This window comes from Tyto alba, unplaced genomic scaffold, assembly GCF_018691265.1.
Source record: "Tyto alba isolate M040663 unplaced genomic scaffold, T.alba_DEE_v4.0 Super-Scaffold_40, whole genome shotgun sequence".
Classification (NCBI taxonomy): Eukaryota; Metazoa; Chordata; class Aves; order Strigiformes; family Tytonidae; genus Tyto; species Tyto alba.
This window is the reverse complement of record NW_024881316.1, coordinates 9,865,058-9,889,171: the sequence shown is the minus strand read 5'-3', so window position 1 is coordinate 9,889,171 and position 24,114 is coordinate 9,865,058. Positions and strand designations below refer to the sequence as shown.

At 40.2% G+C, this 24,114-nt stretch overlaps 1 protein-coding gene across 10 annotated transcripts in view; it reads right to left on the bottom strand.

Moving 5' to 3' along the window:
* MAP3K7 (mitogen-activated protein kinase kinase kinase 7) overlaps positions 1–20,417 on the bottom strand; it is a 50,892-nt gene extending 30,475 nt beyond the window's left edge. For 4 of the 10 annotated variants that reach the window (XM_032989891.2, XM_032989893.2, XM_032989892.2 and 1 more), the window contains exons 1-6: positions 20,130–20,416; positions 7,611–7,721; positions 5,925–5,990; positions 4,994–5,039; positions 4,201–4,339; positions 2,950–3,074 (exon numbers count right to left, since the gene is read on the bottom strand). In XM_032989891.2, coding sequence (XP_032845782.2) covers positions 2,950–3,074; positions 4,201–4,339; positions 4,994–5,039; positions 5,925–5,990; positions 7,611–7,721; positions 20,130–20,219 — 577 coding nt within the window. In that variant the 5' untranslated portion in view covers positions 20,220–20,416. Of the gene's footprint in view, positions 1–2,949; positions 3,075–4,200; positions 4,360–4,993; positions 5,040–5,924; positions 5,991–7,610; positions 7,722–20,129 lie in introns of those variants that run through there. The other 6 variants (XM_032989897.2, XM_032989899.2, XM_032989894.2 and 3 more) reach the window with 5 other exon arrangements.
* Between the last annotated feature and the right edge of the window lie 3,697 nt (positions 20,418–24,114).

The window sequence follows — 24,114 nt, the reverse complement described above, 5'->3', positions numbered from 1 at the left end:
CTCAATTCCTCACCATCTTATTTCTTCCCTGTTTATTATTCTTACTCTTTGTTATGTCATTACTTGAAGTTCTTTGACCATAAATTCAGAATTTTTAAGACTCCTGTTAAAGTTGCAGAAGACACGTAGGTCATATAGAATAATAAATACAAATGTTCAGAGACCTCAAGGAAAGAATATATGCTCTGTAATCGTGACTCATGCAAATACTAAAAAGAAATGTGAATGGCTAATGACATAATAAATGTGTGAATATAAATGATAGAGGTTTGCTCATCTGACTTCAAACAAGAACCAAAATTGGCACTGAGGGGCCAAGAGGTTTTTTTGTTAATATGTAATCAGAAAGCACTGAGACAAATCATTTCATAAACAGTGGAATTGAGCCTAGTTCCATCATACAGCATCCAGTTGCAACAGGCTCCACTCTACCTCTGAGCCACCTTCCTCTGCCCCCATGCTTCTGACAAACTGCAAGGAAAGCAGCATGTTCTCAGGCCAGCTCTTGCAGACTGCTCATTTTGCAAGGCAAACAGGAGAGACAGGCTGCAGCACAAACCACAGTTCCTCTCAAAGTGAAGGCACTATCTGGGACTTCTCCCAGCTACTGATTTTGTAAAACTAAGAACCGGGCATCTCCAAAACTCTTTACACTTGTATCAAAATAGCTGAATGTGGCTAACGAGCTCAAAAGTTACTGAAGGGGAATAATGAAGTCAGCCTATTTTCAAAGGTGCTGGATAAAAACAGTATCTGGAAACAATGGCAGATTACTAAGGGAAGCAGAACAATCTCTCTCATCAATACAGCCACAGCACTTCTGTGACACATAGCCTGTGACAGGGAAGTAGTGCTATTCTCCTGTTTGAGCAACGAAATTCTATTTTGTGACTGAGAAGTCCTGGACTAATTCTGAGAACTGAGTCTAAGAGAAGGGAGAGTATTCTGTTCTGTGTCATTATGTAACACACCAAGGTAGCACAGACACAATCATTCCTCAATTTATCCAGTTATCCCAAAGCAATTTAAAAATACTTTCTTCTACAAGGAGTTCTGAGATTAGAACACTTGCTCTCTTTCACTTCATTCTGATCTAAATTATATTATTTTAATTTAGATTGTTTGATGTGTACAAGGCTTTAGGTGCCCTAACGTTTAAAATAGGGGAAAATCTTAGTATTAGAACAACTACTTCAGTTAGCACTCTGACATCTACAACAGATACTTCTCGTGCCTTTATTGTTCTCATCTAAAAACATTAGTACTAGAACAGAACTAAATATTATTTATTTCATTGTTGAATTCTGATGCAGTAGCATAAGCAAACGATTTTTATACAATTTTGATATTAGACACGATAATTTTAGTAGCTTAATGACTGTTTCAAGAGTAATTTGGCATGCTGCATCATGGAAGCTACTAGATTCCTTTCTTTCCTTGATACTTGTTCTTGTATAAAGATTTGTGTCATTATCAGTAGATGCTTTCAGATAAAAGTACATAAAACCAACTGCAAACTGAAAACATTTGCTGCTGTCCAAGAATAACTTTGTGATACAAGATTTCTTTGTTCTGCCTTGATGAACTCATACACCAGGGGAATTAGGATATGCACTGTATACAACAGTTAGGATATGTCCTTACTACAACATACTTATTTCAAAATCCATTTTACCTTAATTTTCACACACACAATAAAAATTATCTAATTATCTTGAACACCAATTGTTCAAGTGATTATTTCTAAAAGAAAAAAAATCTCTTATTTATACAATTTCATTTAATAATAAACAAATGTTAAGAAAAGAAGCATTCCTAGCTAAAGAATCAGAGTATGTGCTTCAATATAAGGTGACATAATGGAAAATTTTTAGGCACTGGAGCGAAACTGCTCACCCTTGGGTGGGTCCTCTAAGCAATACACGGGAGAAAATGGTACCTTCAAAACAAAAGCTCCAAAAGGTGGTGTTTGGGAGGAAACACCTCCTAACACTGTATAGGGACTTCTATAAATTTGCTGCTCCTCTCTGGAGTAAGGACAGTAAAAGAAAAGAGGTCACTTGTGTCCAGAATCTGGAAAACCACTGCTGCACAGAGGCACGTGCCAAATACATCAAAGCCAGGACACCTGCTTCCTAAAGCAGGAAGATGACTTTTCCAGACGACTCTGCTAATTGCGATGATAATTTAAGGTATTGACTGCCTGAAAGGTGTTTAATTTTCAATCTTATATTGCCTGGATTATTTCTCTGATAATCATGCAGCAATTATACGTATCTAATTATCAAGTATCATCAGTCTTCCCCAGCTACACTCAGCTTGTTTTCCTACTTAACTAAATTAACTGTTAATAAGTTCCTCAGTATGTAGGAAAGAGGAAGTACATCAACTCTCTAGATTACACAAAAAACAGATGAAGATGGAGTTACAAGAAAGTGGGGGATTAAAAATTAAGGCAATTATGTTCAATTTAGAGACACTAACAGGGAAATTCTGAAGACAAAAGGTGATCAGAATAAGGAGCGAAAGTAATGACTGTATTTAAATGTCAGAAGAGTTTGAAATGACTTAAAAATCTCAGAAACAGCACAATCCTGGGGAAACAGCCCTCTGGCTGTTTTGTTTACTTATAAGAAACAGCAGCTGTCTAAAGGTACTCCTTATGGAAATCTCAGCAATGACACAAATAAAGGTTCCACATCTTCATGTAATTAACTAATACTAATATGATAGTCAGTTCAACTGTGCATAATGATTTGGCAATATAAAATCATACAGATTTTAAAATAAATGTTAGACTTCTGCCTAGACTTTCAGCTGTTACCCCAAACCTTAATACCCTGATTGAAATAGAGATTACATGATGCTCTTACTTCCTATACCAAATTCATTCACAGTTGCATCCCTAGAAAGAACACATAAAATATTGACACTGTAAATTGTTGTTACCTTCAAAAACTTCAGGTGCCATCCAAGCAGCACTTCCCTTATTGTTGGTCATGTGTGTTTGAATATCACAGGCTGTACCAAAATCGCAGATTTTTAGAACTGTCCCCCCAGCTACCAAGAGCAAACTGTCAAAGGAAAAACCCAACAAATTAAAATCGTAGGATGAAATAGTCTGCTAATAAACCAATGATTTTGTTTTTAATCGTAACAATTATCAGTCTAATATAGTTGAATATCTAGGGCTCTGCTTCTCAGTGCTTTAGTTTTGTAACTTGTGCCTAATCTGAACATATGAAATATTTTAAAGTAATCAAATATACGTTGTAATTCATTAATATTTCTACATGATCGATTTTAAATAAGTATCTTTAGCCACCGTAAACCACTAAGACAAAATTAGTCTTTCAGATGCCAGAGTTTGAGAAACAGCAATTGCTATGACAATTTTACCAAAAAAAAGAATGATCAGTACTCCCATTAATGTCAGTCAACATAGTTAGTTATTTAAATGAAAGCACTTGCAGTTACATGTTAACAGCTCTCTAAATCAAAACTGGGTGTACAAGAAATAATTCAAGATTTAAAGTATGGCTTCATATCATAATTTTATTTGGTAATAATTGCAGGCTACCACCAAAAGGGAATGATCCTGCTGATCCCCCAATCTCTGTTTCCACCTAATCTGTGGAGTCAGATCTGAAGCTGTAAAATGAGTCAGATCAACAAACTGACTGGGCAGAAAACTATTCATTTTTGTTGCAGTGGAACCTGATAGGAGATTCTGGCAGGGGCGGTGTAACAGGCACACGAAGGGGACAGAGGAGGATGGCCATGTGGGGAAAGAGGTCTATTACATCAGATTAAACATGATGTTAAAACCAAACCAAGCAACCAAATAATCCCCCCACCTAATGTTCTTTTACTGAGCACCACAACCAACTGTAAAATTTGTGCATTTTAAAACCTTTTGATGAGAATCCCTATCCCTATCAAAATCCTCTTCCATGACTCAGGGCAGGAGCAGGATGTTTTTTCCAGTTTAACTGAATGTAACCGAGTACAGGGCACTGCCTGTATCATGCACCAATATTCTGTAACTTAAGTTTCAAATGCACAGCTTTCGTTTAGAATATAGTACATCCAATAAAGTCAGTATCAATTAAAGGTATTTCCTTCAAATGTGATGAAATTATTATAAATTATCTTAAATTCCAATTGTAAGAAAACATGAAATATGAGCCATAAACCTACTTTGGTGGCTTCAGGTCTCTGTGAATTAGAGCCTTTGGTTTCATACTGTGGAGATACGCCACTCCTTGGGAACACTGTAAACACCAACTCATGGCATGTGCAGCAGTATAATGAGGCAGAGGTTCAGCACCATGCAGCACTGCAAAACAAAGGCACAAACTAAAAAGAACTTTATTGCATATTACAACAGATACAATGGAGTTAACAACATACCAGTCAGAAAGCTCTATGGAATCTAAGTAATTATCAATGCCTCATTACTGCAACTGAAAATACCCTTCTGCAGACTATTAAAATAATGGAAATGTCAAAATATTTTCCTGTCTTTAATAGTTTTTGATGTTAAAACTCCATATGGAAGGTGCTGCCTGTTCTCAACTATCCCTGGTAAAGTCTATGTTAAACAAATGCTCAGGGAATTTACAAGTTAAGGAAGAATATTTTCAGATGTTCCACTGGAAAATCCTAAATGACTTGTATAAAATACACAGACTGATAACAAGAAACAAACCAGGGGACTGAAAAGTGTTTTTTAAAAGCACATTCCTTTCTCTTTGAAATTATTTTAAGAATTTCAAAAAACCACAGAATGGCTGAGGTTGGAAAGGACCTCTGGAGGTCCACCAAGCAGGGTCAAGCAGGCCATCTAGAGCCGGTTGCCCAGGACTGTGTCCAGGTGGCTTCTGAGTTATCCCCAAGGATGGGGATATATGTATGAAATGACTTTATACCATGTTTGCCCTAACACTAGCACTTCAGCTCCAGGAAGATACTATGTTGAAATGCTACTCACCATTGTATAGAGAACCTCCTTCAGCATACTCCATAACAAGACACACCTTTGGGGGGGGAGGGGACAAAAAATAGGGATGTTTTAAATGTAGGGGTGGAAAACGGCTTTTGTAAACTGAAAGTTCTTTGAGAGAAACTGCAAAGTCGCCATACCTAAGCTAATAGAAAACTTATCTATGAGGTAAAGAATCAGTTTGAACGGTACATATTTACATGTAAGAAACAGTTTTATACTTAGTTCCCACTGTAAGCTAGGAAAGAAGAGAATGACCTCCCTTCCTCCCAGTCTTGAAAAGCAAATGCTGTCTTCAAACTGCAATTCTTTTGCCTTTGCTTTTTTTAGTGACTTACAAAAAATTCTAAATACCATGTAAAAAAAATGTCACTAGTACTAAGAAAAAAGGGATGCAGCACTATTTTAACCAATTAAATAGCCCATGCTAGAATTAGCTAAGGACACATCTGTCCTGTCACAGTACTTGCTTTTCTGCTTTGAGAATCTGTGGGACTGTTTGCAGCTGTTGCAGAGAAAAAGCAAATCCTGAAAATTGCATATATGCGAATAGGAACTGATTTACAAGCTATGAATCATGTGTTGCTAATGTATTTTCTTTTCGGATTGCTGATTTGCAATTAGTAAGACTGTGGATATGAATGACGCTACGTATGCAATACACCAGATGCCATTCCCACAAACTGAAGTACAGTCGGTGTTTAGACATAGCTTTGGGTTTTTCTTGAAATAATTTATTTCTCATAGCAGGGGAAAGAAAAAGACAAAAACCTGAAAATATCAACCAACCTACATATCTGTATGTTCCCTTATTATGGCTAAAACATACAAAATATATATAAAATACACATTTTGTGCGTTGATGCTTGCATATGTTAAGCTAGTCACCTTCTGTCATACTGACAAAGCTATAACTTACTGGGTTTAGACAGGCTCCATATAACTTGACAATATTGGGATGGTTTACTCGTGACAGTTGTCGAAGCTGCAATACAAATCACACTTCATTTCAAACCATGGGAAAAAAAGGCTAATGCTTTATTTTCACATCTGTAATTCATATACCACAACAGCAATTTACACGTCTGCATAACCCTAGATGGTCATTTTAGTAATTACAAGATTGATCTCCCTGTCTGAGTTTTAATTTATGTAATTAGGTTTGTGTCTAACTGGAACTGTATTTTATAAGAAATTTTGAATAAATTAAATTTAAAGAAAGTATTTTTTTCACGGCGTAGTAAAATCACTCAGGTCATAAGCACTGTACAGCTATGACCTCTATTGGTTCAGTGCTCTTCCTGGAACCTCCAGCCTTGGAATCCCAATCGTCTGACTACATAAACAATCTGATTCATATTGGCTTTACAGAAGATTACTATTCTAAAAACACCACCAAACCCCACGATCCTATAAAATAAGCCAGCCAGTTCAATATTAATGTGACATAGTTCTAAGAACATACTACTGCTTGTACTAATTAACAATCAGACTATTTTGCACCGAATTTTTCTTTACCAGTAGGTAGTAGAAAGGAGGGAAAAAGAAATTTTTTTCCCTTTACACAGACTTCTGAGGCAGTTTACGCTGTTCAATGTCTAGGGAGCTAATATTATTTTTTCTGTACACTTTAGAAGTTCTAAAAAATCCAAACAGAATATTACAACTGATGCTTGCACTGTGTAGGGTTTCCTGAATCCCAGTAATTACTGAAGTATTTCTGGTATTATCTTCTCATATCTCTTTCTAACACAAAAATGCTACGAGACTTATCAGATCTACTCAGTGTTAATTACTCAGATTAGTAACATTAAAAACTTTCCATGGTAATGAACATATAAATATATACAGAGAGAGGCCTATTACAAATATGCTTCCTTTAACCCTTCAGTTTGTTACATTTCTAGTTCCAAAATTAAGAGCTTTATTTTTAACACCTTTTGTATATCTTGAAATCCTAGATTATTACTGATTAAATAATAAGCAGCAAGTCACAATGGATCTCATTTAAAATACACCACTAACTTTTGATTCTAGAGAATGTTATCTATCTTAGGAAGTTTATCACTGTATCTGGACTACTCAAGATTTTTCTGCAGAAGTAGACATTGAATGAAAGGAATGATTGCCCTTAAATGAGCTACACACACGTATTAATAAACTTGTATGTAAAAAAAAAAAAAAAAACCACCAACAAAATTATTAGAACTGCTGACAAAACTTAAGAACAGTTTCAAGTATGGATCTAATTGTATGAAGAACCTATGCTGTAGTCCCTGGAAGTGTTGATCAGCTCCAAAATTTTGGCGAGTATTTCAGCTGCACCCTGACTCCACACTGGGACAGAATCTAGGAACCGGTGCCGACCATGTGCCCTCCTCTCTCCCCCACCTTGCCTTCCAGTTTTTATGGGAAGCGAACTAAAGGAGTTGCAATGTGCTCTGACAGGTGTCCTGTTCTGCAGGAGGAGGTGTCCAGGCCTCTATTGGGTACCACAGGCTGCATTTATCTTGTAATACAGACATAGCTTTTGGTATACTAAACGCATCCATGAATTTAAGAAAAGCTCTACCAAACCCCGTATTTTCCAGCAAACTTACCATACCTCTACAATGAAGGCTTTTCTTTCAGATTCACTTTCTATTTGTTTAATGGCTACATCTTTAGCTCGCCATTTTGCCTTGCAGACCACACCAAAGGCTCCTCTTCCAACAACCTAGAACAAAATATGAAACACTTGAGTTAAACCTGAATTGGTTTCATTTGCTGCACAGGACTTCACAAGCAGAAAAGAAATTTAACTTGGAAAACTAAAGACACACAGAATTGAGTTTTGCAGCAGCAATTTAATAATATGCTGTCAAAGCAGAACTGATGCTTAGCTAAGCTTCACAGAACTGGAGAACACACATTCAAAACATTTTATTATTAACATACAGTAACAGTATTTCAGAAAAATATGATCCTAATTATTTCAAACAAGATTTGATTAGAAGAAAATCAAGGGAACTATGGCAAATTTATAGATTTGACCACTGAAATTATAGCTATCTGCTGCTGCTTTGTTTATTCTTGCTAGTAAGAGGAATTCAAACTCCTGCAATTTAAATGCACACATAGGACTATGATGAAGTTGGGATTGGGTGGTCAGTGTGCTCAAAGTTATCCTTTCATTTTCTCACAGATGCCTCAATAGTATGAGAGTAGTAAATTCTCATGAGAGTCCTCCAAATAAGCACAGTGTCTGTATGAACTATGTTTTATTTCTGGGTTGAGGTCTGCTTCCTAGTTTATTTGGAATTAACATTGCCTAAAAATACACAAAACCAGACAAGAGTCATAACTCTTCAGTGTAACTTCACTGAAGCAGTAGTAGTAGCTTCTACATACTGTATTATTCAAGAGCCCTTTTACATGAAGAAGCTCTGACATCACCATTATTTGAAGTAGGTCTTTGAAACCAAGCACGAAAATCAAAGCGGGATAGAGATAAGTGTCCTTTTTCTATGAGGTCACTTCCAATTTCTGGTGAGTTATAAACTATGGTAAATTGAAATTTCACTTCTTTTAATTGTGTTCTTCAGGGGAAAAATGACAATATACAGAAATAACAACAAAACATGCATGTGCAATGTGAAGTTGAAACTAGAGTGTCACCAACACAGTGACTCCAGCTGCTACAGGAAAGCACAGACAAGCAAGTTGTTACACATACGGCCAAAAGAAAAGCGGAGAGCAGGAAGAAATAGAAGGCACATAAAGGCACAGCAGCAGCTAAAAGACAGCAGCTCTTCCAACTCCAAAAAATGCAGCAAGGCAGGGTAGATGAGAAGGATGGGGGCAGGGGAGAAATAAGGGTCTAGGTGGGCTGGCCACAGATTCTGTATTTGGCCCAAGTAGCCTTTCTTCTTCATTGGTTTTAACGGCATTCTGCCCTCATGTTCTTAGTCCTTGATTTGGAGTAATACCATATATACCCTGAGGAATGGAGCAGGCGCTTCTAACGAAATAAAACACTTTTTTTGGAGGTGAACAAGAAGAGGAGGGAATAGGAGTAGGGTGGAGTGGAAGCATTACAAATGTGATTATTATAGTTAATTGCAGCAGAATTTTATTTTATTGTCTTCCTTAAATGGGTAATGCACAAACAAGAATATTATTTTGGATGGAAAAACACATTTCCCAAAATTACAAAGCTCTTCACTAGAAAGCCACAGTTATTTATGAGTTTATCCAATACAAAATGGAAAAGGGGAAAAAAAATTTGAATATTCCTTCTCTCGGGGGTGAGAAGGAATATTCAAAATTAAAATACAGAGATGTAACATAATTAAAAGACCCACAAAGTGTTCAAACATAATATTGCATCCACATTATAAACAGCACGCCAATTCTTACAGGTTCACTAGTGAATTAGCTCCTTAGCAGGATGGTTTCTTAAAATAAGTGTGATTTGTAGGACATCAGTGAACCACCACACATTCCCAATGCTGAAATAATGCACACTGCCTGATGCCTGAATGCTCATGCTTTGAGCAAATACCTTTTTTTTGAGATGGCCTTAATATAGTAATAATCTGGTATGTAAATTGAGAGTGCTGATCCAGAAAAGGTAACTTGGTAGCCAGGAATGTACAAGCACCACTTGTCAAGGGTCCATGTCAAAGCAAACTGGCTATCATTTATGTAAACCATGGTTGGATTAGGTTCTCACTACATGCTTTCCTAATAAGTAAATCAATAGCAAAGCTGATTTCCCCTGAGAATGAGGGAGAAAAGGCTGCAGGTGCAAACCTTTTCCTTTAGGACCTGCTAAACTTTCATTATGAATATGAGAAAGTCTGCAATCAAGAGCCCAGGTTGAGGAGATGAAAAATATAAATAAATTAAAAAAAAAATATATCAAGATTTTGCATTACAAAAGATGAGAAAAGGGGAAGCATGATCAATATTTTTGAAAGATTCCATATGGATATGAGAAATGGCTGCCCAGCAGTGGTGATCAACAGCATTTTCCTCTTCTGCTTTCCTTAATACACACAGAGAAGTATTTTTCTCTTTTACATTACAGGGTGCACTTAGCCTTCCAGGAGTTCCTGGCTTCTCAACTTTACCTTCCACAACAGTGGTTCACAGACTGAGTCTATGCCCTGGCTGGGGCTGGCCTAGAGTTCCCGTGGGTCTGGCAGCGGGAGGAGCTGCAGCCCCCTGAGACCCCAGGGGCTCCCCAGGGCCCAGTGCCCTCACCTGTGTGCGGGGGCGGGGGGAGCACAGCTGGAGGGCTGGGCCCCGATTGGCCGATATCCCGTGTCACGTGACATCACCCTCACTATATAAAGGCAGGAGTGGGCGGGGAGGGGCTCTCACTCCTGGGAGTGTGGCCGTGGGGCCTTTGTGTTGGGGATCGCCGGCCGGGAGCAGGTGGGAGGTGAGCAGCTGTATGGTACATTACCTGTCGGTGCTGCTGTCAGCGTATTGTTCTGTCACTGTTATTGAACTGTTGCTATCTCCACCTGCGAGTCTCCCTTTGCCCCTCCGATTCCCTCCCCGTTCCCCAGTGGGGGCAGGGTGGGTGAGCGGCTGCGGGGCGTTCAGCTGCTGACCACGCTCAAACCACGACAGTCTATCACAAGATAACTACAGCAGATCACAGAACATGCCCCATTCTGCCCTGTGTAAAAAGGGAACCTGTTGACTGTAACCTCCTCCCCCAGCTACAGTATAGGGCTTTGACTCTTCTCTTGGTATAACACACAGCAACTATTTTCTTGCAGTCCACAATGGCGGCTGGAAACACCATCCCATATGAATGACAGTCAAACAGCCCATAAAAACAGTACATATAAACGAAATGAGTGAGTCACCTGAAGACCTAAAAGTCCCAAAATAATCTCCCTTGGTATTTTCCCCTTCTTTCTCAGACCACATTTTGAATAAAATTGCCCAATTCCTTGGGGCTGGCAGGCCTCCCACCTTCTACTGGCACCAGAGAGTTGTCCCTTACAACCCCTCTTCCCACCTCACACAGTGCATGACCAGACCTACAGTTTAAGAAAAATCTCATCGGTCTGTGTGTGTGCTTTTAAGCCTGCATTTCACAGAAGTGCCGATTTACTGAGCACATGGAAACCATCCACCATGCAAGCACCTGTAACTCAGAGCACCCTGCTCACAGTGGAGAATTACTAAGGGCAGTCAGTTAACGAGAAGGATGCCACAGAGCAACTCAGGCACAATGAAGCGCACCGGCAGCAGCAATTCAGTTCCAGGTCTGCTGCTCCCCTGTGATAGAAAGAAACCCAAGCTGATCAAGTAACTGGGAAGAACTGTCCCCTCCACTTTGGGAAAATGAGATGTGCATATAATGATTACTCCTAGCTGGATACAGTTGGCCTTGTGGTGCAAGACCAAGTGAGATTCCTTTAGGAAGGCTCCTTCTCTTAATGTACGTTTTCTCATACTCTTTCATGGGTTTTGACTACAGCTCTGTTACATTTAGTCCAGTGACGTGGAAGGAAACTTGCTATTTGAAAACAGTGCACATACATCAGTTAAAAGGTTGGTCTCAGATGTATCTGATAAAATTTAATGAAACAATTTGACTTTTTTTACCTAGCCTGAATCATTTGCAACAGTTTGTTACAGATCAGGCTTACTTTTTTGTCTAGTCATATCCTTCCTTGCTGAAAAGACTTGTATATGTCCATAGGTACAAATACTTTATATGTATTATGGATGTAATTAATATTATGACTATGTAATACACACATGTATTTTTATATATTCAATATATTTATTTTTCACATGTAAATAAAAATCACATGTATAAGAAAAAAAAAGCAAGCCAGAGTATCTCTTGCATTTGATTCCATACGATCAAATTCATCCCACAGGCCAATACACAATTGCATACTGTTCTGAAGACAAATCCATGACTATTTGCAAGTTTAATACCAAGAATTGGTACAGCTATTTCCAGGTCATATACTAGAGAAACCATTATTTTTAAATTTTGACTTATTTTTAAAATAACATTTCTGTTCAGTGAAGAAACTAAGATTAACGAGTATACTGCTCAATGTGATGTTTTACATTATGCCACGAGTGTCACAATACTTGGGCTCCAGTTGAAAAGTGGAATAAATTCCAAGTATCGAGTGCACTTTATTAAGTTCTGCTGATGACTGAAAAAAAAATTAAAACATAACAACAACGTAAAAATCTGTGTCAGACACTAAGAGGAAGAGTTTATCAGGCAATCTAAATCTTAATTATGTAATAGAAAGCTGTGAGAGACCATCAGATATATAAATTTTATGGTTGGTGAAGAGTTTGATAAATGACTATGCAGTCAGGGTTTCATAACAATTTATCAGTGACTTGGTGCCTGCGTAGGCAGAGGGTTGAACTTGAGAAGAGGACATGAATGCACTGAATATTTACCTAGGATACAGGGCAAACAGAGGAGAGCCGATCCTCCATTAAAGCAGCTCAGCCTCTTGGACAGCATATGAAAGGAGCAACTATCAGAAGCAATGATGGGTCTGATACAAACTTTAAGTTGATCATATGTGAAAGCCAAGTATGTCTTTCCTACTTAATCTGGAAAAAGTATCTTATTCATCATAAAAGCATACGTTATAATTGGCAGAATACTGCTTGTGGTGGATTCCATTTATATTTAATTTTCTTCCTTTAAGTCTTCACTGAACTTACTCTTTAAAGGAGTAAGTCTTAGAATTTGTCAGAATGGTTTAAACACTGTCGTTTCCTTCAACACCGTGTGCTGCAACTAAGTAACTTAATAGCACAGGAGGGAGGCACTGCCTGAACTTTAGTTTCTTCACACTCATTCCTTCTTGTTCCCTGCTGTTGGTGCCACACCATATGTTTGGGCAGTAGTGCATATTCTGAATTATATGAAGCACAGTTCATGGAATTATTGACACAACAAATCAATAAACAGCAGTTGATCTGTAGCACTGTGTATGGTTGGAAAATGATCTAAAAATAAACACATTCTTTTGGTAAAAGATTTTGGACCTCAAATATCTTCTAGTAGAAAAAAGGAAAATGTAGGGCAGATGACACGTTTAGAAATAGAACACCAGTGCTTCTACTTTTCTACAGAATAGAATTAAGTTTATCAGGAACTACTCAGTATGACACAGACGTTCTAAACTGGAAGAAATGATTAAAGAGCTTCAAAGATTGAAAAGTATATACAACTTTATTATTCTCCCTGTAAATTTCATACCAGTGAAAAGTTACGTTTTACTGCATGACAAAGTGACATGGCAAAAGAGAGTGCTGTTTGCATGTTTTCCAGATAATGTATTTAGAGTCTTATTTAAAGAGTATGAACCATACAAGAGCCCTGGAACAAACATTACCTCTGCCTCTGTGTACAAATAGTATCAAATGCTGTACATAAACAAAGATACATGATACTGACTTCTAGGTATGTAGTCTATACTGACTGCTAAGTACCTAGACTAGAAATCTTGCGGGAAATAGAGACTGCAGATATATTTTATCCCAAGGGATGTGACTAATAATTCCCCACCCCCTCAGTAAAACAAGAAAAATGCATCTCTGCTTATTCAGATGTAACCTATTCTCCTATCAAATGTCAAAACTTTCAAGAATTAGTTTCAACTTTGCATTAACTGCACAGGTCTTCACTCAAAAATATAAAGATGCAAAGTTTTCATCTCTATCCAACGTTTCCATGTTAAGTTAGCTCTGCATGCTGGATACCTAGTGCTTTTCCTTCTAAAAAAACCTTTCCAGATATATAAAGCAGCAATAAAATATAATAGCTCCCTGGTTAGCAGATGTTGTATTCTTTGGAGAATTGTCTTCATAATTTGCAGTATCTACATAACACTTTTGTTTACAATCTTGGGAAGCAAGACAAACAGTTAATAAAAAAAAAAAAAAAAACCACAAACAAACAAACAAAACCAAACAACAAAACCTATGCTTCCAAACAGACAGCAGTCTCTGAATTATCTTTAATATCTATGACCCCTTGGTTACTGGTATATTTGCAAATGAAAGAAAGGTTTTATGCAAACTGACTTTTGGATCTCTCAAGCTTCAGATGCAATGAGGTGGGGAAGATGTTCTACAATGCTTTGTAAAAACAGAAACACATTTTTAAATTCAGTTGCTTCTATTCTATCTACTAGAGCTCTGGCAGTACCAATTAAGCATACTAATATTTTCAGTTTTTCACACATCTGCCCTGTACAACACATGGAAAGCATCTAGATTTAAAAAGAAAGTGCCAGAAGCAGCCACTAATAACAGTTTACAGCCCCTAAAAATATATGCATACATTTTCTGTCATTCATTCAACCAGCCTCGAATTCCAACTTTGGTTCCTCTGTATGTGCTATGCTTTATTAAGCAGGTTGAAGCAAATCAGCCTCGTGCTACAAATGACTGTGGCCAATACCCTGGCAGCACTTTTAGGAAGGAGTTCAGATCTGCCAATTCTTACAGCTATGTTCTTTGACTGGTTGTTTATTTGTACTGTTGCTCAACCCAATCCTAAATGTTGTTTTCCCTTTCTGGGATTTTTACAGCAATGAAAACAAATCCAAACCCCCAAACCATCCCCCCTAAACCCCGTCAGCAATCCAACTAATTTTAAGCAAACTAAGTCATTTAGTTTAGTTTCCAAGTTTAAACTTTAAAGTTATGCAAAACACTGTAAGAAAAAAGATTTCTCGGTTAAAAAAATTGGTTATTAAAAATCAACTTATATTCTTAATAAATATACATAACATCTGCTTGCCACAAACTGATACAGTTGGTCTGTGTTTAGGGCATCATCTATTAGAGCTGCACAACACTGTGCAGCTATTATTTAGTGACTCAGCTATCTGAATTTCATTCTGTTTTAAGAAATAATTCTTTTTTCAACTTCTTCAGAACGTGTTTATGGAGCATCAAAGTACCATCATATATCTTCCTAAAATTACAGGTGTTTCCAGAAATTCTTCCTTTGCTGTAAACACCCAACCAACCCTCTCTGCATTTCGATAGCTCAGTCATTCTAAGAAATGTGTGCATCTCAAGCAAAGATAACCATTTATCAGGTTATACTTTCATTCCAGCTTTCTACACACTGATAGCCTTTTACACATCTGTCTTAAGAAGTGAACTAATTTTAATTACCAGTATTTTAAAAACATTAACAAAACACTTGTCTGATATTCTAGCATGAAGCAATTTGTTCTGTTACAGCTGCCCAGACAGGAGATTCTAGTTTTAGACACAAAATGCGGTGTAATGAGGCATTCAGGGTGAAGGACTCCAACATGAGTTGGGCTTGCTGGGCCGGCACAGTCTAAAATTACTGGCCTTTGAAAAACAAATAATCACTATGCAGTCAGGAAAATACTACTGGAATCCACTGGGTAGGATAAATAAGGAACACATGAAACTTCTTCCATTTAGTTTTTTTTGTTTTGTTTTTTTTTTCCTTAGAGAAAGGCCTCCCCCCCTCCAATTTCCAACAGCAATTACACTGTCACTCACTTGTGACCTTAGCTGCTGCATTAGACACAGAACTTATCTCATAAACACGCACCTTGCTTTCATCACTGGGGTAGAAGAGCCTGTGAGGTTCCCTTCCCATGTATTCTTTATGAGAATAAAATATAAATTTATTTTACAGGACACAAACTGATTCACTGAATAAATCTGCATGTGTACAAATAAGTGTGAAGTCTCACATTAACAGTTTAACTAGCTAATTAGCCACCTTCTGACACCTACTGCACACTAAATTTCATCCATATGAAATTGGTCTTGTGTAACTTCCGCTATAAATTAACACTCCAGCTGAGACTTCAGCTATTTTCTTATGTAGTTGAATAATGAGAATCATCCATTGGTATAACTGAACAAAATGTAAATAGTGATCTGAATTAAATCAGAAATGTGTTTAGAGTAAAACCACAGAAAACTGGCATGCGTTTTCACCATGGAATCATTTTTTGCCCTTTCTTCTGGATGTCCAACTCTGAAAAAGGCTGAGAAATTACAGATGCAACTGGCTTCAAATGGATTCCTAACTACCATCCTAGGTTCTTGAGAACCAAGCCTTTTGTACTCATATCAGATAGCCAAGAATATTGTTCAGATCTCAAATCACACCTGCAGTTCTCATCCAAACTTCTTCCAGTTATGCATATTGGTATTCTACAAGTGGACACAATCTCCCAGGTCTTAAAAAACAACGGAGGTAGTAACAACTCCATATTCAACAGCAGTTTATGCAAATCCACTTTACCTTTTAGTGTAACAGAAATAATCGGTCACTGCATCTCATTAACTTTTTAAAAGTTAACTACTATAAAGGGGAGCAAAAACCAGTTAGTTGTCTTCCCAATTCCTCATTCTCTTGCCTCTGAACTGTTCTGCTCCATAACTGCAAGGAACAACATGCAGTTCTCAGGACAATTCTCAATTAATTAAATTACTCAACTGTTTCAAAAATGTCTGAGGGAGGTGAACATGCCATAAATTGCATCTTTGGTTGCTGGCACCTTAAGTAGGTTTTATAAAATAAATATTTAGAAAGCTTACCTGTACATCTTAAAGAAAACATCACCCTAAATCCCCTTAGAATTAACTACTGCTGCCCAAACAGCTTGTTGACAATAAACTTCAGTATATACTACAGTATACCAGCAGAGCATTAAACAACAGTTTGCAAATAATTTACACGTTCAGACTGTTCAAAAGTAACTTGCAACTACACAAATATGGCAATGGTTTTCAACCTGGCCACATCAGACAGTGACTGGGCAGGGCCACAGCATACATGACCAGACACGCACTGCGCGATCCAAGGCGTACACACGTCATGTGCTGAAGAGGTCTGCGTTTTGGTCATGTATGGGACTGTTATCAAGTTACATGATGGAGAAAGGGCTGTGGGAATTTCAGGAAAGAGTGGCAGGGAGCAGGTTGCCAGAACAATTCACCAAAGTCTGTTTATTGCTTAGATGTGAGTGTTCCTCTGGGAAGAAGAGACAGCAGTATTTAAGCTTTAATACCAGATTTTAAAGTAGGACTACTAAGCTTTTTATCGTTAACCTGATTTCAGTTATATTATTTTTTTCAGATAAATTCTGTAGTTTTATGTATTCAGTTTCTAATGATTTGCCTATCTAACACTTGAAAACTTAAGAGGGGACAGCCTCACTGTCAAAAATTTGCATGGTAAAGTAGGGATCATTTCTGTTGAAACCAAGTTTTATGCTGCTTTTCCCCTTCTAGTTTTGAAGATGCTCCCACTGTGTCACATCAATTTTGATTCGACTCCATCTCATTCATAGTAATTGTCTCTGTATTTTATTTCAATATAAGCATTTTAAATAATGAAAAGGCAGCTTGAAGTTGGAAACATGTTTGACTGGTGGGAAGTAACACTACAGCACAGTTAGTCATGTGCACGGTAGCTGAAACACAATATGGTATATTCTTGATATTATCCAGTAGAGTTCAGTCAAACCTAAATGGAAGTGCACTTATAGATCTCACATTTATTAGCAAGGACTCAGGGCCTGCAAGTATTCCAGAACTTCAATATCTATTAATAAACCAGTGGCAGAGTGGGACTGCTATCTGCTGACAAGACAGCCTTGATAATACAACAGCAAAGCTATGATTATACGAGCATTCATTTGAGTTCTTAGTGTAGATCTCGACACTCCATTTTAAAACATCTGAAGTTTGCCAAGCATATTAAAATCTGGCCATTTTGAGTCCTTACAGCCATTTAAAAACCCTTGAAAACTTCTGAGCCTGAACTGAGAGCAGAGAAAATCCTTAGTAGCAATATATATTTTGTTATGTCTGCACAGAAACTACATCATGAATAAGAGGTCAACACCTACAGTTGAGAAAATCAAGGCCTAAGTATTTCTCCAATTCACCTGTTCTACTGTCAAGTAGATCTTATTTCTTCCCCTGTGCAATGACATTTACACTGTGTTCAACACTACGACATGCCCATCGCTCATAAAAAGTTTTGGCAGGACAGGTACACTGAGTGCAACTCAAAGTGCTACACCAGCCATCATCAGATTTTCTCACGGAGAGATTAGTTTATCAGAGCTCCCCTGCTTACATCACACAAGTTTTGTCCTCTCCACCAGATACTACTTTGAGGATAATGGAACAAATCCCATTAAATAAAGCACAAATTACTTCTTAGTCATCGTCTCTACATACATTTTTGTGCAGATAGTCCTGTCTCACTGGGTGCCAGGCAGGTATGTAGGACACAGTCAAGCTCCAAACACTAAACCTTAGAATGATAAATTCTAGTTATACCACTTACACACTGTGCAGTTCCACATTTCTTACATAAAAAAGAGCAATCTAATCCTTGCTAACAGCCTTCCCAAGGGTGTCATGAGGATTAAAGACTTGTATAGTGTTTTGCTAATTCTACATGCTATGTGTAACTTAGCAGATAGGCTATTCAGTTCTATGAGCCATCACAGGACACCTTTTTATGATGGAGACACTCCTATCAACTTTATTTTCTTCTTTGGGTGAGGAAAGCTATTTCTCCCAAAGTGTACGATTTGATCCCTGTCCATTAGTAAGTATTGCAAAAACATCAGTGTGTTATTAAATGCAGAAATACTTTCAGATCCCAAACACCGTTGAGATTTTCTCACTTTAGAACAGTTAAATGCATAAATGGAAGAGGAACGATTACACTTAAGAGTCAAAAATCTTCATGATGGCCACATTCACAGAAAGAAGAAAAGGCAGTCTCAGAAGATAGTATCTTCCAACAGAACTTCACTGTCTGCTATGATGAAAGTCAAAATTACTACAACACTACCTGAATACAGCAGGAAGTGCCCTGGTGTTCTAAGAAACTATTGCAGATTTTATATTCTCTGAACTTTTGCAGGCCACACGAGCCCCGTGTACTAGTTATGAACTAACCAGTATCTAGCAAACCACTTTAAAAACATGAGACGCTGGTTGTCATATCTATAAAAGCTACTACACAAAACTAAATTTACTTCTGCACAGAATTTTTAAGAAAAAGAGGGAAATTATTACTGAAAGAGAAAGATGTTAATCTATGAATAGAAACATAAAGACTGTTTCAGCAGGGTTTGGGTATCTGTTAGATCCAAGTTGGCCTCATCAGATTCAGTATGGATCTGTGTGAAGCAATTTCGTTCCTGTAGAGATGTCAAGAGTGGAAGAAGAAAAACATTCAACAGCAGCAATATTTTTGTGTGACTCTCAGAGTTAAACAACACTATGCTATACGCATACTACTAAGCCCTTTAGTAAAGCATGTAAGCTATCCCAGATCACACCCATCCTACTTTCACAGGAAAACCAGACAGAGGAAAAGTACGGATGAAGTTCTGTACTTTATCCATCTCATTTCAACCTCAAAGAATTTCAGGCAGCAGTTTTACTATGAAACTTTCTACAGAAGAAGAAGAAATACTTGCTACCAGCTATGCTATATGATAACCGAGTGTCACTTCCTGGGTAATGTGCACAGGTCACAAATGAAATGTTACAGATTCATGAGTGCTACATCACCTGCCCACGTTAAGAAAAAATAATAAAAGACCTGTATGTCCTTACAGCTAACAGGGCTGTACATTCAGCAAATAATTAACGCTGGTATGATAATTATATACACAATGGTTCAGCTACCAGTGGTGGTGGAAGGAGAAAGCAGAGGCACGGAGAAACAGAGAATCAAAAGAAACATCAGAATTAACAGTTCCCTCTTATGACAGCGCTTGCCGCTCGTACCCAAGTAGGTGGCAAAACGGGCGGCGAAACTTGATAATTAAGTCCTGCATAAATCTATCCCGCTTCAGCACAACCCCGCAGCTGGCCGCCCTTTGTTCTCCGGCGCCAACCACTGCAGCATCCTCTGGGGACTGGGCACCCTCGGGCAGGTTCACTGGGGGGGTTGCCCCGGCACCCCCGCGCACACAAAAAGCCCCCGCGGCCCCTTCCGCAGCGGCGGGGGCCAGCCCGGCCCGCCCGCAGGCCGCGCCCGGGGTGCGGGGAAAGGCCGCCCGGCGGCGGGGCCCTCACTCACCTCTTCCACCTCGATCTCTTTGTAGTCGATTTCTTCGAAGTTGAGGACCGGGGGGGTTTCAATCATTTCAGCGGAGGCGGCAGCGGACATCCCTCCTCTTTCACCGGGGGGAGGAGAGGCCAGGGCAGGCCGCGGGCGGAGGGCTGGGCGCCGGGCTGCCGGAGGCCTGGGCCGGGGCTCCGCGGGGCGCGGCGGCGGCTCCCGCCCTCCGCGCCGGCGCAGGTCGGGGGAGGCCTGGCCGAGGCGCCGCCGGGGCGAGGCCGCATCCGCGGCGGCCGCGGGCCTCAGGGGCGGCGGGCGGAGGCCCGACCGCCGGCGCCGCCGCCGCCGCTCCGCATCCCGCGCCCTCCCGCACCCCCGCTGCCCTAGGCCGCGGCCTCCGCCGAGCCTGGGAGCCGCCTCGGCCGCGCGTCCCCGGCGGAGGGAAGGGGTCGCCCCCTGGGGCCGAAGCCAGCCGCCTCCGCCAGCCCCGGCGGCGGAGCGAAGGGGCGGCGGCGGGGGTCCGGGGAGCCGCTCAGAGCTGCGCCGCGACCGCTGACATCAGCGCCGCTTCCTGCTGCCCCGGCCGCGGAGGCGGGGAGGGAGGGGGCGGGAAGGGGAAACGCGGCGCCGGCGGCTGCGACTCAGGCGGCGGCGGGGCCACGGCCACGGCCCCGCCTCCGGCCCCGCTTCCTCTTCCTGCCGCCGCTGCCGCCGGGGGTGCGCGGCGGCGGCGGGACCGGGGCGGGCGGGTGTTTGTACAGCCGGCGATGGAGGGGCCGAGGCCGAGGCCGCGGCCGAGGCAGCACCCCACCGCCGGGCATCGCCCGCTCCCCGCGGCCACAGGGCGCGTCCGCTCGGCCGCAGGGGCCGAGGCAGCCGCCCGCCACCGGCCGTGGGAGTGCGGGGCAGCGCGCCGCGGGGGTCGAGCTGTGTAACTTTCCCTCATACCTCTCTTATTTCCCACCCCCCCCCCCCGCCCCAGGGGAAGAGGTGGACGTGTGTGGGGGGGCGTGTTGTCTCTGAAGCTCGGCGTTGGGCGGCCTGTGCTTGTTGAGAGTCTCTCCGGGGGACGCGTGTGTAGGAGGGTGGCTGGGGAGCAGAGAGCAATTAAGCGAATGATGTAAACGCATAGCAATAAGGGTTTAGGACTCGGGGATGAATGTATACCTTAACTGCTCCCTCTCCAGGCCCCGGGCTGATTGGGAATCTCGGCCCTCATCCAACAGCTAGCGCTTCTGCTTTTGGCTGGAGCAACGCAACGCGTCAGTGTTTTGGTAGTAAATCTCCCAGGCCGAGGTTTCAGGGCGACCCACGGTGTGAAATCAGTGCGGAGATGAGTGGATGTAGCTGCTGTGTTTCATGGAGACAGCTGTGCTTCATTTCAATACGTTTAGCCTTGGGGCTATATATAAAAAGTTATGTTATTGTACAATACTATTAATAGTATGTAATTTTAGTAGATCTAGTAAGCTTTCCTATATCTTCCTCTGCTAAAATGCTAGTGAATGTCTGTACCTCATAGTTAAGTCTAGTAAACGGGAGATAGAGCTCATTTACAGAACTAGCCCGAGAAAGCTGCTTAAGCAGTTAGATAGGAAAGAGAAGATCAAGGATGAATATGGGCAGTGACCTACTGTCACAATGGCTCAGCTCTTGTTAGAAAAACTAAAGTGAAAGTGCCTTTGTCAGAGCTGCTGCGCCTTGTGACAGACTGTCATTTTGGGTTTGCTCCCCTCTTGCCTTTTTCTGTCAGTTTTAGTAATTTGTCCAGGATTTCCAGATGCCTAGCAATGCAGAACCCCAGACAAGCAGTCATGGTGTGTGTACTTGGTAGTCTGTGTTGCATACAAGATGAAACTAGTCTCCAGAACAGGTTGGGCTGGTCCAGTTACATCGCACAAGCCATTTGTGTGTGTGGGGAGCAGACTCGTATCCTGCGTGCATTGAGTTCCTGTTGTTTTTTGATTTTCAGATATGATTTGGTCTAAGAGGATCTAAAGAGGCTTCTGTTAGACATGGGAAGGTTCCAGGTACCGCAAAATCTGGCTAAGATCTGATTCATCCAGCAACAGGGTTATTCAGAGCCCCTAGTTTCTCAGAGGTTGTATATAGGTTTGGATATTAATACTGACCTTGGTGCTCTCCAGATATGTAGTCTCTGGATGCTTTGGATCTAGCACCTGATTATACCCAAAGATGCATTTTAGTTTAATTTTCATGAAAGCTGCCCTTACTACACGTCTTGATCAACTTGTGACATGGTATCACAAAGTATTGTGATTGGACCTGGACCTGAGGACTTAAAGGAAAGCATATCACTTTCGTACAAGCAGCTGCTACAGTCTCAGCTGCTGAGCGTGCAATATATTGGTTTTCGGAAGATGAAGAATATGGATTTCTGAGGTATTGGGAAACTGCAGATCAGATCAAAGCCAGTTTCCTCTCAGATAAATTCATAGTGCTGGATGAATTGCTTCAGTTCTCTAAATGCTTTTAAAGACTGGGATTCAAGGCAGCTAACACATAAAGTCAACCGAAGCCAGGGAACAGGAGGGGGGGAAAAAAAAAAGTGTGAAAATCTATCACTGCTGTTCTTGATACCTGGTTGCAAGCTTGAGTGTAGTATCAGGCAGAATTCTGAACTTAAAACTTAAAAAATGTTTTATTTGGACACATATGCTATGCAGTGGGGAAAGTGAACTACATCAGTGCTTTTTGGAAAGCTGGCTAGGTGGGTGGTGGTCCATTAGGTGGTAGTTCATGATCTCTAGTAAAAGTAACTGAATATTTGGCTTTTTGTTAGGCTTCACAGACCTCTCTTGAGAGAAGGCAAGTGACAGTTGCAGTCTCTTATATTTTAGTGGTGAGATTTTTCCGTGACCTTTATTTTTTTTGTTGATGAGAATTAAGAGCACAGAGGCGAGCATTCCAATTATAGTTGCTTGTGAGGTTCATTTCCTTTCAGAAATTGATGTAGAAATATGTATCTCAAAAATGAGTTCTCTCATTGTGAAGTCAGAGTCATCATCATTATCAAAATGTCACTGTCATGAAGATCAAGTGGTGTTTTAAGGATGTAGCAATTTTGATATTATTACTTCTTTTTGTTTTCTGACTGACACAGTCTTAATTAGCTGTGTGTTTGGGACTGGATATAACTTGTAAACCCCCCAAATGGAACGTTTTAAATATTCAACAAATACATTTGAAGGGTGAAGGAAGAGAAAAGCTGCATCCTCCACAGGCTGTTTTTATCTGGGAGAAAAGCAGCTCTTGTGTTTAGAAGAACCTAGAACCCAGGAAGCCCATGTTCTGCCTTGTCTCTTAACATTGGAAAGAGATTACACTGCCAGGAAGGTGAGCCCTTAAGGATTGTTGGAAGTCTCAGGACACCACAGTCAGAGCATGCACAAATGCTGAAACCTCTGATAACTGCTGTGGAGCTGTTCGTAGCTCCTGTCATAGAGCAGGTTTAAAAGCTGTATTTTTTTTCCAAAAATGAGACAGTAGGTCTTATGTAAAACATAAAGTAAGTCTAGAGAGACATCTTAACAGACCAGAGACTTAGCCCAAACGTCTGGATATGTTAACTACAATTCATCCAACATATACAGAATCTTAAAGCTTAGAATTTTGGCACATTTTCATGAGTACAGACAAAGGCGCAGATATATTACCCTGGCTACTCTTTGTCCAGATCCCTTAAAATTACTGCATGTAACAGTTGTATTTTTTTAAGAAGAGCAAACCAGCATTAGTTTTCTCTAACTTAATTTAGAAAAGAGCTAAGTGATTTCTTCTTTCAAAAGATTTCAACTTGTGCTGTATTTTCAGTATATGCAAATTATTTTTCAGTTGTTTACACTATGTCATTTTAAGCAATGGAAGAATGATATTAGAAAGTAGAGGTGGAAGGTGTTGGATCGTCTCAACAACTGGCATACCTACAAGAAAGGCTCCCTTCTATCTTTAAGCACAGGAATAGTTAAGGTTTCTAGTAAGA